This window comes from Polyodon spathula, chromosome 1 (genome assembly GCF_017654505.1).
Source record: "Polyodon spathula isolate WHYD16114869_AA chromosome 1, ASM1765450v1, whole genome shotgun sequence".
In the NCBI taxonomy this organism is placed as follows: domain Eukaryota; kingdom Metazoa; phylum Chordata; class Actinopteri; order Acipenseriformes; family Polyodontidae; genus Polyodon; species Polyodon spathula.
The window spans coordinates 59,018,095-59,033,731 of record NC_054534.1 but is presented as its reverse complement, the minus strand read 5'-3'; the positions used below and the strand labels follow the sequence as shown (position 1 = coordinate 59,033,731).

At 38.4% G+C, this 15,637-nt stretch overlaps 1 protein-coding gene across 1 annotated transcript in view; it reads left to right on the top strand.

Moving 5' to 3' along the window:
* Positions 1-209: 209 nt before the first annotated feature.
* LOC121320226 (macrophage scavenger receptor types I and II-like) overlaps positions 210-15,637 on the top strand; it is a 24,556-nt gene continuing 9,128 nt past the window's right edge. Inside the window, exons 1-2 of the mRNA XM_041258483.1 lie at positions 210-392; positions 1,385-1,503. Of these exons, the coding sequence (XP_041114417.1) occupies positions 1,404-1,503 (100 nt within the window). The 5' untranslated portion in view covers positions 210-392; positions 1,385-1,403. The remainder of the gene's footprint in view (positions 393-1,384; positions 1,504-15,637) is intronic.

The following is a 15,637-nucleotide window of genomic DNA, read 5'->3' as shown; positions in this document are numbered from 1 at the left end:
ATGAGGAATTTTTTACCAACTGGGAACAAAAATACCCCCCCCCCCCCCCCCCCCCCCCCCGGGCAGACACTGGTTTATTCACCTTCCCCCTGGTAATAAAGGGAAGGGGAAGAAAAAAAAGCTATATGACCCAGAACAAGTTACAAACAAATCTAAACAACTGCTAAATATTGTCTAAAGATAAGTGTATTGATACATGAAAAAAATATAATATCAATCATGGTATTATATTTAGATTGGGGCAATTTGCCTCCTCCCTCAAGGAAAGTCACAAGTTAGTCATTTCCTGAATCCACAGTTGAACTACAGTGATTTTTCTGAATATTCTCTCAGCGCCTTTAAATTGGAAGTGTTTATAAAGCAGACAGACAGCAACTAAAGGGGCAGCTCAGGTAAACAATGCATAAACCTTATTTAAATATATGTTTGTGTATCAAATATTTTTTTCTGTACTATACTTTCTGTACTTTCTATGTATATAAAAATGAAGGCTAGTAATATATCATTTACAAAACTGTAATATTTCTTCTCTGTAAAACACTGTCTTTTGATAGTATGTGAGGAATATCTTATTTTTTACACTTCTCCAGCACATTTCAAATATAAAATATTGTCAAACACTTCAATCAATTGAGCACAAATAAGTATAATTCATATTACACATACAGTATGTGGTAATGGAGCAAATAAAAAAGGGGTAAATCTACAGCTGTATATTTTTCAGGAGCTCCTTAAATAAGCTGATATGGATAGGGTGTACAAAAGTAATAGCAGAGCTACAGTAAAGCCTAATGGAATAATCTGGCAAGAGAAGAAAAAAGGCATGATATGAACAGGGAGTACTACATTTGGCCATATCACCTGTAAAGGCTGTTACAAACCAAATTATATATTTGTGTGTGTGTTCACTGACAACTATATGACAGTTAGTCAACACATTCACACAGATGGAGTGACTTAATCTAATTATGGACCATATAGATTAATATAGATATTAATTACCATATAGATAAGTTCTATTCTCATGCAAAATCCTAAACAAGCCATAAGTTGTAACTGGGTATATGGCTGTCTCTGCTGTCCATAATCATGATATGACCTATGGTGTTAACATTTTAAAATGTTGTAGTTCATATTTGTGTTTATTATTCCTTCTGATTTGAATCTGAGCACTGTGCACGCAGTTGACCAGGTAGAAAAAAAAGAAGTGCTTATCAACACACGTTTGTGCAACTTTGTCATTTTTCACAGAGATCAGCTATCTGTTTGGCAATTAACACTCAAAAGTTGTAGCAACATTGTCCAAAATATGTGCACTATAAAAGGCAATGTATTTTCTGCTGGAACAAATATTTAAAATCATATTTTTAAAAATATTTTTCAGAGTTTATTTTATTAGACAAATGGCAAAGTGGATGAGATCATCTGGAGGTACAGAGCAGATCACATTTATGGAGAATACAAAAGACTGGTTGGATGACTCTAAAAGGCCTTCGTTTACTGGTAAGCAATATTAATGTAACATAAGTATGGGACAGTACATACAGTATTCATATACTACAGACAGTAGATTAAATATTTTGATTTTATGAATTATATGCAGTTTACACACCACCGTTTATCTATGATCGGGTTTCCATGGAAAAGGAAGAATAAGTCTCTCCTTTTTCTCACTCTACTTTGATAATGTGGGTTCTTCCATGTCTTTGATCCAGAGAAATTCTCCTTGTAGATGGAAATAACTCAATTAATATTAAAATGCAGGAGGGTATATTTAAATGTTTCTTTCCGAGTTCCAATTTGGCCTTGCGTGGCTTACTGATATCGTACAGATTTCTTAAACTGGGCTTACGAGTTTTCAGATTGTGTTGAAGCACCGAAAGTACAGCCTGTCTCATTTGGCCACCAAAAAAATTTAATTAAAAAAAACAAAAACAAAAAAAAAAAGTTTGGTGAAAAATAAATACCCAGACAGACAATGTTACACAAATTAAAAAAAAAAAAAAAAAACAGATTTCATAAGAAAGCACTGTATTATTTATGATCCTTGTATTACTGTAAAGCCATAAATATTTGGTTTTATGGGTGGGATTCAAATATTTTGGTCGCAAATATTTATGGCCTTACAGTATTTGTTAAACATTTACTATATATTTATTATAAACCTGTGATACACAATATATACAGAACCGTAGCTTCAGCAAGTCTGATCCTTACTAGAGGAACAGTATTTCCTCCCGCCAGGTTATCAGAGAAGGACGAGAACAGCCAGACTTTCTATACAGCAAGGACTGTTTATTACGTGTTTTCAGGGTATTGGCGCAGCAAAAGTAAATCAGCCAAAAGCACCATTTCACTTTTAATTTGTATAGTTCAACACTCTTAGGTGAAATGTAGGAAAACAAAAGTCAATATCTGTGTGAACATTTGGGTTTCAGTGCGTAGATGTAGGGTTGATACAGGTGCTCCAGACAATGACAAACACAATGGTCACGGTTTAAGTATTTTATTTTCTTTAGTGGTGGGCTTGACCTTTGAAATAATTATAATGCTGGTTCTACCCAACTATGAGTATTGTCAGCATATAAGGGGTTGCAGTCCCAAAATAATAAAAAAAAAAAAAAAAAAGACACACACACCAGTTACAGACAGTAGCGACTCATGGCTTGAAAAACTGGTAGGGCACAGCTCCCCTCAAAAAATGAACTAACAAAGCAAAGCTGTGCTCAAACCAGATACCCCATTTTAACAGTTTTTGATTATAAAACATTACCCAGCTCTTACATCATTTCTGCCAATCTTTCATCACAAACAGTTCTACACCAAATTGTCACAAGAGAGTTGCAAACAATACTTTACAGGCAAGGATCCGTTATTGACAGCTGCACCTGCACTAACCTGAGCATTTGAAATGGAAGTATTATCACACGTGATGGTTTAACATTCTGAACTACACAAGTCAGGTTCGGTTTCTGTTGATGTCTGGCATTGGTAGTTTAACTTTTTTGTTGTAGAAAAAAACTCCAAACCGTAGCTGTCTTTTTGCTATTTTAAAAAGAGCTACATCAAACTCTGTTTTTAGCACATTTTTGCTGACTGAAAGTCTCACACGAGAACAAATATAAATGGTGAAGGAGCTTAGAAACTATTTTGGTAATGTTAGGATTCAAAATAAACAGCACACTTACATATTCTCTACCCATAAAAAGATATTTTTAAATAAACTCTAGCAGCAGGGGCCTAGCCAGGATTTGTTTTTGGGAGGGGATGTAAGGTGAGTAATCACAATGGTGCAATTGGCAACCTGATTTCTTATTCTTTCGAAAAAAGAAAAAAAAAAAGTTTAACAGAAGATCCAATAACCAAATACATGCAAAATAGTTAAATAAATAAAAGATTCAGTTTAGAACACTTCTATTAAAAACAAAAAAGGAAATACAAAGCAAAGGACTTGATATGTGCATCAGATTTCAATTTCACATTATAATAAATAAAACTATATAATTTCATTTGTACTTATGGTTCATTTTTGTTAACTAACATTGTGTTCAAAGCAAACCATTATATTTAAGCTCACAAATCTTGACTAATTTAATTACCGTTTGACTGGTGCAGGACTGCTGTTGGTAGCGTTAGTTTATTGTGGCTCATCAACAGTTTTCTGCTGTTTAGACAAATTCCCCTACCGCTGTCAGGCCATTCTTCATGTCTCACTCGTGTTGTCACATTGCGCGTCCGTTTGTACTGTGAAGTGTAAAAGATGTGTGCATTGCCCAATCAGAAGAGTTCAAGGTTGAACCTCTTACGAATGACAGTAAATAGCCCAATCACAAACAGAAATTTGGCAGACATCGGGGGGGTGGGGGGGAACGACATGAACAGGCGTGCACTCCCTTCCCCTACGTGTTGCAACTGAATACAGACACGTCTCCAGGCAATGAGTGCTCTAGGTGCAGTAATTGAGCAGTGGTGTTTGTTTGAACACGGGTGCAGTACAGTCTAGGTTTTACGCTGGCTTGAAGCTGCAATGTGACGAAGTGCCCGCCCCTGTGTGTATTTTCTGTTATATGTTGCGTGTTGTGTGTTTAATGTTGGTGTATATTCATTGGTGCACGGGATATAAATGGGTCTGTGTAACACGAGTGTTTAAAATGTATATTTGTATTTAGGCACGAGGATTGCACAGCATTTCACGTGCAAGTAAAAAATATGTGAGCACGGGGAATTGCACTTTATTAATTCACGTGCAGTTGTACCGCGACTCCAATTGAATGACTGATTAGCAGTCGAGTCTCGGTACAGCTGCATAAAAGCAACATGTTTTCACATACTCGGGGTTGTGTGTATTCGGTGAGTGGAGAACGGGATTGGAGAAGGAGGTAATAGTAATAATTGTGATAAGTAATAAGTAAATATCTGCTCACTGTGTTTTGTTTAGTCAGTTTTGTTTATTTATTTTGGCGAATGTGCCGTGTCCTGTTTTTGTTCTGTTACAACTGTTTATTTTCTGTCTGTTTATTTATTAAATGCTGAGCACAAGCAAACTCCACCTCTGTCGTTTTATTTCCTGCTTCTGGTCTGACATCACCCACTCCGGCCGTCTTTGTGACACGTAGTGTCAGAACCGGGCTCAGACCAGGGCAGGAACTGCGGTTTCTTGTTTAGAAAAAGAAAAAAAAAACGAGATGTCAGACGCAGTCAGGCTGAGGGACTGGATCCAGGACAATGCTGGGCTGGAGGCACAGTCCAAATCCAGCTCCTGTGGCTGATGGACAGGGAGCGATGGGAAGCATACAAGAGGGAACACACCCCAAACTCTCTGGAGGAAGATGTGGAGTTGGTCCTCTGCTACCTGGAGGCAGCTATAAATAGAACAGCAGCTCAGGTAGCACGGTCTCCAGAACCCAGGCAGGGAGACCACGGGGATCCAAAGCCCGAGAGGGAGCTGTTCCCATCTCCACCAGCAGAGGGAGAGTGCCTGCTGGTATCACTTCCCCTACTGTCACCACCTGGAGAAGAGGATCAGGTGCTTCCTCTGCCTCCATCACCTTCCCCTGCAAGTGAGGGAGAGCCACACCAGTCCCCTGTAATAAGGGAAGTCTACACGCCACTCCCACCTCCGCTGCCAGGAGACTACATGCCTTCGCCACCACTAATCGGCAAGAGCAGAGCAGCTGCCTCTGCCGCCGCCACCTCCACGAGCAGAGCAGCGGGAGCTGCCTCTGCCTCCTCCACCAGCAGAGGATGAATGCCTGCTGGGTTTCCGTCCACCAGCAGAGGGTGAATGCCTGCTGGTATCACTTCCTCCACCAGCAGAGGATATAAAATGGGAAAACCCGGTGGGTAGCATGAAGGATGAAATAGAAATGGTGGAAATGACAAATGACTGCTTCCTAACACAATTTATCAAGGCACTGACTAGAGGAGAGGCATGCCTCGATTTAGTCTTTTCAAATAACGAAGACAGAATAACTAAAACAGAGGTCAGAGAACCACTGGCAAACTCAGACCACAACATGGACTCATTTGAAGTGTTTTTTAAAACCCCAAAAGTAATGACTAAAGCTAAGGTTTACAATTTTAGAAAAGCAAACTATGAAGGTATGAAACAGAGACTAACAGAAGTAGATTGGAGTAAAATAGAGAAAACACCCACAGAAAAAGGATGGTTCTTCAAAAAATGTAGTACTAGAGGTGCAAAACAATTACATCCCTAAAGTAGACAAATCTAAATGTAAAACTAAATTGCCAAAATGGTTTAATAGATCAATTAAATATTCAGCGAAAAAAGGCACTTTACAGAGCATTAAAAAAGGACCAAAAAGAAAGTACGCAGAAAGAGTACACAGAACTGCAAACGCAAGTCAAAAAGGAAGTTAGAAAGGCCAAGAGAGAAATAGAAATGAACATTGCTAAGGGGGCTAAAACCAATTCCAAAATGTTTTTCCAATATTACAACAGCAAGAGAACATTCAAAGAGGAGGTTAAATGTTTAAGAGATACAAATGGCAAAATTGTAGATGAAGAAAAAAAAATAGCAAATATATTAAATGATTACTTTTCACAAGTTTTTACAAAGGAAGATACTGACAACATGCCCCACATGTCATCCAGTTCCTATCCAGTTTTAAATAACTTTAGCATAACCGAGGCAGAAGTGTTAAAGGGACTAGGAGCTCTTAAAATAAACAAATCCCCTGGGCCGGATGAGATCCTCCCAATAGTACTCAAAGAAATGAAAGAAGTTATTTACAAACCGCTAACCAAGATCATGCAGCAGTCTCTTGACACAGGGGTGGTACCGACAGACTGGAAAATTGCAAACGTAATACCGATCCACAAAAAGGGAAACAAAACTGAACCAGGTAACTACAGACCAGTAAGCCTGACTTCTATTATATGCAAACTTATGGAAACTATAATAAGATCCAAAATGGAAAATTACCTATATGGTAACAGGGTCCTGGGAGACAGTCAACATGGTTTTAGGAAAGGGAGATCGTGTCTAACTAACTTGCTTGATTTTTTTGAGGATGCAACATCGATAATGGATAATTGCAAAGCATATGACATGGTTTATTTAGATTTCCAGAAAGCTTTTGACAAAGTCCCACACAAAAGATTAATTCTCAAACTGAACGCAGTTGGGATTCAAGGAAATGCATGTACATGGATTAGGGAGTGGTTAACATGTAGAAAACAGAAAGTACTGATTAGAGGAAAAACCTCAGAATGGAGTGTGGTAACCAGTGGTGTACCACAGGGATCAGTATTAGGTCCTCTGCTATTCCTAATCTACATTAATGATTTAGATTCTGGTATAGTAAGCAAACTTGTTAAATTTGCAGACGACACAAAAATAGGAGGAGTGGCAAACACTGTTGCAGCAGCAAAGGTCATTCAAAATGATCTAGACAAGATTCAGAACTGGGCAGACACATGGCAAATGACATTTAATAGAGAAAAGTGTAAAGTACTGCACGCAGGAAATAAAAATGTACATTATAAATATCATATGGGAGATACTGAAATTGGAGAAGGAATCTATGAAAAAGACCTAGGAGTTTTTGTTGACTCAGAAATGTCTTCATCTAGACAATGTGGGGAAGCTATAAAAAAGGCTAACAAGATGCTCGGATACATTGTGAAAAGTGTTGAATTTAAATCAAGGGAAGTAATGTTAAAACTGTACAATGCACTAGTAAGACCTCGTCTTGAATATTGTGTGCAGTTCTGGTCACCTCGCTATAGAAAAAGATATTGCTGCTCTAAAAAGAGTGCAAAGAAGATTGACCAGAATTATTCCGGGCTTAAAAGGCATGTCATATGCAGACAGGCTAAAAGAATTGAATCTGTTCAGTCTTGAACAAAGAAGACTACGCGGCGACCTAATTCAAGCATTCAAAATTCTAAAAGGTATTGACAATGTCGACCCAAGGGACTTTTTCAGCCTGAAAAAAGAAACAAGGACCAGGGGTCACAAATGGAGATTAGACAAAGGGACATTCAGAACAGAAAATAGGAGGCACTTTTTTACACAGAGAATTGTGAGGGTCTGGAATCAACTCCCCAGTAATGTTGTTGAAGCTGACACCCTGGGATCCTTCAAGAAGCTGCTTGATGAGATTCTGGGATCAATAAACTACTAACAACCAAACGAGCAAGAATGGCCGAATGACCTCCTCTCTTTCTTATGTTCTTATGTATCACTTCTCCCACCATCAAGAGGAGAGGAGCTGGAGCTGCCTCCATCATCAGGGGGAGAGGATCAGGAGTTGCCGCTCCCTTCACCAGAAAAAACAAGACTAGATGCTGGCGATCCTCAGCAGCCCTTGCCGGGATGCAGTTGCAGAGAAGAGGGCCAACACCCACACCCCAGCTTGTCCAGACTCCCTGCCTCGCTTCGCCCAAGGATGCCTTCCACACTTCGCCCAAGGATGCCTGTCGCGACACATTGCCTGGGGTCGCTGGAACTGCTTCGCCAAGGGTTGCAGTCGGCTCTGCTTGGCCGCAGGGGTCAGTGCGGCTGGATCCCCACCAGAGGGAGCTGCCGGCTATTAAAAAGGGGGGAGAGGTCAGGAAACCACCTTCCCCTGCAGCAGTTTTGCTGCTGGACTTGCCCCGGCTGAAGGAATCAGTCTGGGAGCAGCAAGTCTGCTGACAGCCACACCATTGGCAGCATTTCCGCTGCCAGTGGTACAGCGGGAGGAGAGATTCGTCCCACTGTCAGCACGTCTGCTGACAGCATGGCCAGTAGCAGCCTGGCTACTAGCAACATTGCCATCCATCAACCCCTTAAAGTCCCTATTCTTGGCCCAGGACTTTGAGCAAGACTTTGGGGATTTTAAGGGGGGAGGTGGCCATTGAGGCCATGTGTGCTTTGCATGGGGGGGGGGTATATGTGACAAAGTGCCAGTCCCTGTGTGTATTTTCTGTTATATGTTGCATGTTGTGTGTTAAATGTTGGTGTATAGTCATTGGTGCACAGGATGTAAACGGGTCTGTGTAACACAAGTGTTTAAAATGTATATTTGTACTTAGACAAGAAGATTGCACCGCACTTCAAGTACAAGTAAAAAATAATATGTGAGCATGGGGAATTGCACTTTATTAATTCAGTTGTAGTTTGCAGTTGTACCGCAACTCCAGTTGAACGATTGACTAGCAGTTGAGTCTCAGTACAGCTGCATAAAAGCAGCATGTTTTCACATACTCGAGATTGTGTTTTCAGTGAGTGGAGAACGGGATTGGAGACGGAGGTAATAGTAATAATTGTGATAAGTAATAAGTAAAATATCTGCTCACTGTGTTTTGTTTAGTCGTTTTGTTTGTCTATTTATTTTGGCGAATGTGCCGTGTGCTGTTTTTGTATTGTTACAACCGTTTATTTTCTGTCTGTTTATTTATTAAATGCTGAGCACAAGCAAGCGCTCAGCTCCACCAAACTCCACCTCTCTGTCGTTTTATTTCCTGCTTCTGGTCTGACTTCACCCACTCTGGCCATCTTTTTGACAGGCAAAGACAAATATACACAGTTACAAAAACAAAACACTTCACTCACGATTTACAAATTGATTACTTCCTTTCTCAGACCTAGTGGTAACCACATCATCCAACTGACCCTGGAATGAACTACCAAACCATCCATTATGGGGCGCTCTGCTCCGATTATGCAGTGATTTCACAAATCAGGAAGGAGATCGTTGGCTAGGATTAATTTGCTCTCTGTCACATATCCCCCCGCTCAAAGTGTAGCTAAAGGAACACTCAGCTGAATCTACTTTCACTATTACAACCCCCTCCCAGTAAAAGTAATCTGCATTTTGGTGATCCTTCCCTGTGTGTCATGAAATACATGAAGGGTTGCAGCACCAGACACCACCAAGTTATCCGGGCGCTGCTATCCTTCCTCATTATTAACCACCCGAGTGGGGCATGGTCAGTTACAAGACTTTATGTCCCAATAAGTAGTAGCGCAAGTTCTGAGTGGCCCATTTAATGACCAGACATTCCTTCTCTCTGGATGGAGTAATTACTCTCGCGGGAGCATCTTTTTACTTATGTACAGGACGGGGTGTCTACTCTGTCTTCCTGCTGGGACAAGACTGCCCCCAGACAAGCATCCAAAGCGTCAGTGGGAGAATGAATTCCTTATCAAAATCTGGTGTGATGAGAGTGGGTCTTGGCAGAGCCTTTGCTTAAATGGTATGAAAACACCCCCTGACATTCAGTGGGACCAAAGGGGTGGGCGCATTCGACCCGGTGCTACTTGCCGGCTGTCTGGTCATGTGGCTACATATTTCATTATGAAGCCCTACCCAATAAAATTGAACCAATATCTGGTACATTGAAAGGGGCAAGAGTAACCTTGCCTTCTCTGTCACACTGCGTACTGACTCCCTTTGAGTGGCATTTGATACCATCCATGCTCTCTCCCACCAGTCCTCAGCCTCATCTCATTGATGCACCTTCCCATTTTTAAATCCGTCTTGCTTTCTTTGTTTTTCTAGAACAAAAAAGGAAAGACAACAAGTCTGCTTGCAGGGGAAAAATCTCACCAATCGTTTCCCCTGCTGTGTCTGGCACATTCACATGTGCGGTTGGGATTCCTTCTGTTATGCCCTTTTTCGGTGGCGCGGCCAATCGCCTCTTCTCCACATGGTGACTGACACATCACTTGCCACGTTAAGGCAATGACTTCTGGTATTGTGACCCCGTCCCCTTCCTGGATGGCCGGCTTTTGACTGCCAAACCATCCGTTATGGGGCGCACTGCTCTGATTATACAGTGCCCTCACAGATCGGGACAGAGATTGTTGACTAGGATTGATTCACTCTCTATAAGCAAGAGAAATAAGTTGCCAAAGTAAGGTAAAAATGTCCTTCTCCCAACATTTTTTGGCAGAACCCAGGGAGTTGACTTGTTTGTCAACATGGAAATATACTAGGGAATGCACTTATTGTGATGTGTAAATCATGTATATTAATTATTTATTTCTGTTTTAAAATGGAACATTTGCCTGCAAACACCCCCCCCCCCCCCAAAAACAAAAAACCTTTAAATAAATATTAAAAAAAAAAGTTTGGCATACGTGGGATGAAACTATAACCTTCAGTTTGCAAGCATGCTGTGTTATAACTGTCAGTGCTACACAATTAGTTGAGACAAGCAGTATTTTGAAAGATGAAGCGAGACTGCCGAGAATTCTCAAGACTTTGTTATATTTTGGAGATTTTTCCAAGTCATCATTCTGATCTTGATCTCTGAAAAATGTTGGCTTCCTGTCAGCGTAACACTCACTATGGTCCCTATTGGTGCAAGGAAGTACGGTTCCTCTCTATCGATGAGCAACGTTCTTAGTGGTCCCTACTGGACAAAAAGGAATGTTGATTTCTGGGAATTAGCTATGCTGAAGGATAGCCTATATAGTTGGTAAAACAAATAAATATTCAAATAAATTAATGCATACATTTCTCTCCTTGATATTCATTTCTTTTTTACTCAGATAAACACTACCATTTAATGGTGTATGAAATTAAAATAAATACTTAACAGTTCTTGTAGATTAGTGAAGATTTGTGCCTAAAGGTCATCATGCTCTCATGTATTTCATTTCAAATATATATATATGTGGTAAAAACCCGGACGTCTGTTCAGTATGTCTTGCCTGTCTGATATTACATGTGTATTGTAAGGGGAATGGGTCACGCCGTTATTTAGCATGGGAAGGAGGAGCGAGTGATTGAGTGGGGAGAATATGTGTTTCTGTTTTCGGGGGTTGCAGAGCATGAATGTGACTGGTTGATGAGCCGGACAGTGGTGGGAAACCACAGGAGGTTATATAATAATGGGGTGCATGAGCCTGGGGCCTGGAGAGAGTCCAGTGCTGAACTTGAATGAGAAACTGTGGGTGCGACTGAGCAATGTGTGTGGGTTGTGACTGGAGAGAATACAATATGCAGTGAAAGACCCAAGACTAAAATGTAGGGTTATTATTTTGGTGCCGTGAATTCCGGCCCCTGACATTGGAAATGTAAAATAACAGCAAGTTACCAAAAGTGCCCAACCATTTAAAGTGGAGATATTAAACACAAGCCAAGTTTCAATAAACCACCAGCAAATAGGCACAACTGTAAAACGAATGCCCAAATTGTTTCTACTAACTTGGGTTGTTTTCCCCAGACAATAAAAACAGCTCAAACGTGCATCAAAAACACAAGTGGCCTTTTACCTACTCTCAGCCCTTTCTCCTCACCTGTTCCTGGCTTAAGCTGCCTCACTCTTAGTAAATGACTGACTTCTTATAAGCTTTTTCCTTTCTTCTCAGCCTTTGTCTTCTCCTTAGGAACTACTCCATATTCCTCAGGGTACACATGGCTGTTGACTCAAGCATGTGGTAAATAAACACTACCACCACTCACACCCTAAAATTAGGCAACAATGCTTTGAGAATATTCTTTAAATAGGATAATAAAGCTGGCAGTGCAAATGTGGTTGGATAAATTAATGAACTGTGAGGGAATGTGACCAAGATTACAATTAAGTAGGTAACTCAACTTTGCTTTATAATTTATTATGCACATGTCAAGCATTCATTTAATGCATATAAAAAGTGCAGCTAGGAAACATGCAATAAAATAAAAACAACAAAAACACACATTTAGAGGAACTTGTTTGTATGAATGAAAAAAGTGGGAGAATTTAAGAGCAAAAAAATTACTATGAAAACATGTTGGTAGAAAGACACAAATGTGCACTTTAAAAAGTAACCTATATTTCAAATTCTTTAGAACAGAGATTTGTATTTATTAAATGTATATTGTAACAGCGGGATTCAAAATAAAGAATGTGTGTAGATACAAATTAAGAAACAACAAGATACATATTTTATTTTTGAAAAGTAGTCATGTATATTACGTGATATTGATTGTCAAACATATGGGTCAAAACAGGACTTATTTTAAACAGATCCTCCACCATTCCAGAAGTTAGTAGCACCAACCGGCAGTGATATTGTTGCTAGCTTAACACAGCCGTATTTTAACAAGTTTTATTTTTTATTGTGGTGCAGTGATTTATAGTGAAGCACAGGTGCAGTTATTTGTCTTTGTTCCAAAGTAGTACCTAATCGTGACATTGTAACTGCTTGGCACACTGAAAGACCAATCAGCATGCAGCACTCTAACATTCTGTCTTATAATAAAGGATTACCTGATACAGCCTTTGTTAATACAATATTGTAGAAAGTTGTGCAAGATTGTCACAAACATACAGTGGCCCTGAAGTGGGAAACACAAAATCAAAAAACAAATGCAAATTGAAAAACACAAATACAAAAGCAAAAAAGCATAAATACGAAAATCCCACAACAAGTCATTTCATAATGCAAATACATTACAATGGAGGCCAGTACCCCAGCACAGTCTTCACCTGTTTATGGAGAAGTTGAAGCCATTTAGAAAGTGCAAGTTGTGTCTTCAGTAACTTAGTAGGCCTTGGTATGTTTCTGTCAGTGTTATAATTGGTATCGCAAAGTGTTTACCATAAATTAGTTTGTGTAGAGTGTAAACAAGACACTCGCCACAAAGGCTCACTTGCGTTCTTTTCCCTAACAAACACAACCCACCACACATGATTGAAAGAAAAGAGCCGTCATGCACTTTAATTATTACAAAATAAATCAAAAAAAAAAAAAACACTTAGATCCTTTTTTTGTCAGAAACCTATTCTAATAAACCAGACAGCTAAGCTGTTTACAGGCTGAAAAACACACAGTTTTTAAAGATGAACACAAAAAGGCTTCACACAGTACCTTTTAGTATGACTGAACACACCATCAATCAGGTTCTCCACACAGCAGCAGCAGCCCTGAGCAGACTGACTGCTCTCCTTTAATACCATGCACCTGGTTCTAATTTACAGTACTATCCAGGTGCAGGTGATAATTAACAATAAAATAATAATCAAATATACTGATTAAAACGAATATTTTAATTAGACAACATTTTTTTTTTTTAAGTTTGACTTTTTTTTTTTATTTGTAGCTCAAAGTTTGGCTTCGATGAACACTGAAAGAAATATACAAGGCCAACTAACTTAGCAGTACACTAGCAGTACACTGCTTTTTCAAATAAACGTGTTATGATTTTGAATGTGAGGTTCTTAAGAACTGTAGACCTATTGTCATGGTTAATGTCATGTTCAGTTAATGGCTGCTTTTACAACAGAAAAATATACCCATACCCTTGTCTCATTGCCAAACCTTTATTTCCCCTAAAATGCAATAGATAACATTACTAGCATGGAGAAATTACAAATTTCATTTAATTATATATATATAATATATATATATATATATATATATATATATATATATATATATATATATATATATATATAGATATAATATAGTATATCTACAGATAAATGAATGCAATTTAGCAAATAGATATTGATTATCAACAACAATAACAACACTACTACTATGACTACAAATAATACTTAGCTTATTGTCTGAATGTGGACTAGTGGATTGTTTAATTTACTTCAGAAGAAATTAAATGTTTGTTTTGTAAAACAGACAAAGAAAATGACCATATATAGCATCTACATTGATAAAAAAATGTATTGATAAAGAATATTAAACAGCTGTCTAAAAAGTATTTGTTGTCTTTAATAGCCTACCTGCAGGCTATTTTTAACTTACTGCTTCAGACATAAATGCTAACAAATGTTCAGCAGTCTTTATAGTGTTACAAAATTACAAATCTAGAAACTTTTCGCTATCACACCTAAAATCGGCTTCTATGCGCTCATCATGCTATAATTTTTCCAGCGTTGTGTATGCTTATCAAAGCCACTGCATTTAAAGTTATCAGTGTTCTTGCATTGTTGTGGAGAGTGTCTCCTGGAGGAATAATTTAATATGTTGCCTTGTTTTTTTTTTAATTTTGGTGGTGGTGAAATTAAGATTTTCGCTGCCTCATTCACGATATTATCGCCTTCTAAACTAGTGTACATTTTTCCATCCTTTAATTATCGAAGTTCTCTATTTCCAGTTTTAAAAATAATCTATTTCTTTTGCTGAAAAAAAAAAGTACCTCACAGCAAAAGTAAAGGCTCTGCACACTGAAAGACTATCTATCTATCTGCCACTGAACTGGGTGACGTGTCCCTCTCCCACAGTCTTATTGCAGTCATGGTAGGACACATTTTGAAACCTGAAGAAACATTATTTTGGGGTCTATACACTGTTAAAAGTAAGTGTTTTGAAACACTAAAAGGAGCGGCAACTGAGCTTGTCACTATTTCTAGGGTTTTGAAACACCCAGGGAAAGATGTCTCAAAACCCCTCAAGTGGTGTGTGGAAACACTTTCCTCTGAGTGTTCCTATACTCAAGTGGTGTTTGGAAACCCTAGAATTGATAGCAGCTCAGTTGCTACCACTTTCAGTGTTTCAAAACTCAGAAGTAGTCATTCTGTTGCCTTCAGTTGTTAACCCTATACTCTAAAAGTAGTGTTGTGAACACAGGAAATCATACCCTAGAGGGTGGATGAGCAGGATGTACTCTGATGGAAATTCAGTCTATATCACTTAACTTACTGTTGTATTCAATTTTAATGTTATATTATAAAACCTCTACAACCATATACACCCCAGAATAAAAAATAAATATTGCTTGTTCTTACGGCTTACCTTAACCCCTGTGTATTTACAAACAATACATTGTATATTATTATTGTTATTGTATTTCACTTTTTCAAATGGGGGGAAGTCTCACCATAAACTTTTTTTGGGGAGGGGGGTATTTAAAATTTTACCATATCCCTTGTTTATATCTCACATATATCTATATCACCCTTATATATTCTATAATTATATATATATATATATATATATATATATATATATATATATATATATATATATATATATATTAGTGCTGCCATCAATTTTGATTCTAAAATTTTTGTTAATTTATGTGCATTAGTTGATTAACTGGTAGATTAATCCATGCACATTTTTAATAAAGGTAGCAATCGTAGAGGCTGTCCTGCATAGTAATACTTTAAAAAATTTAAAAAAAAAAAATTCAAAAAAAAAAAAAGCCCAATGAATTTGGTCTTTTTAAAAGCA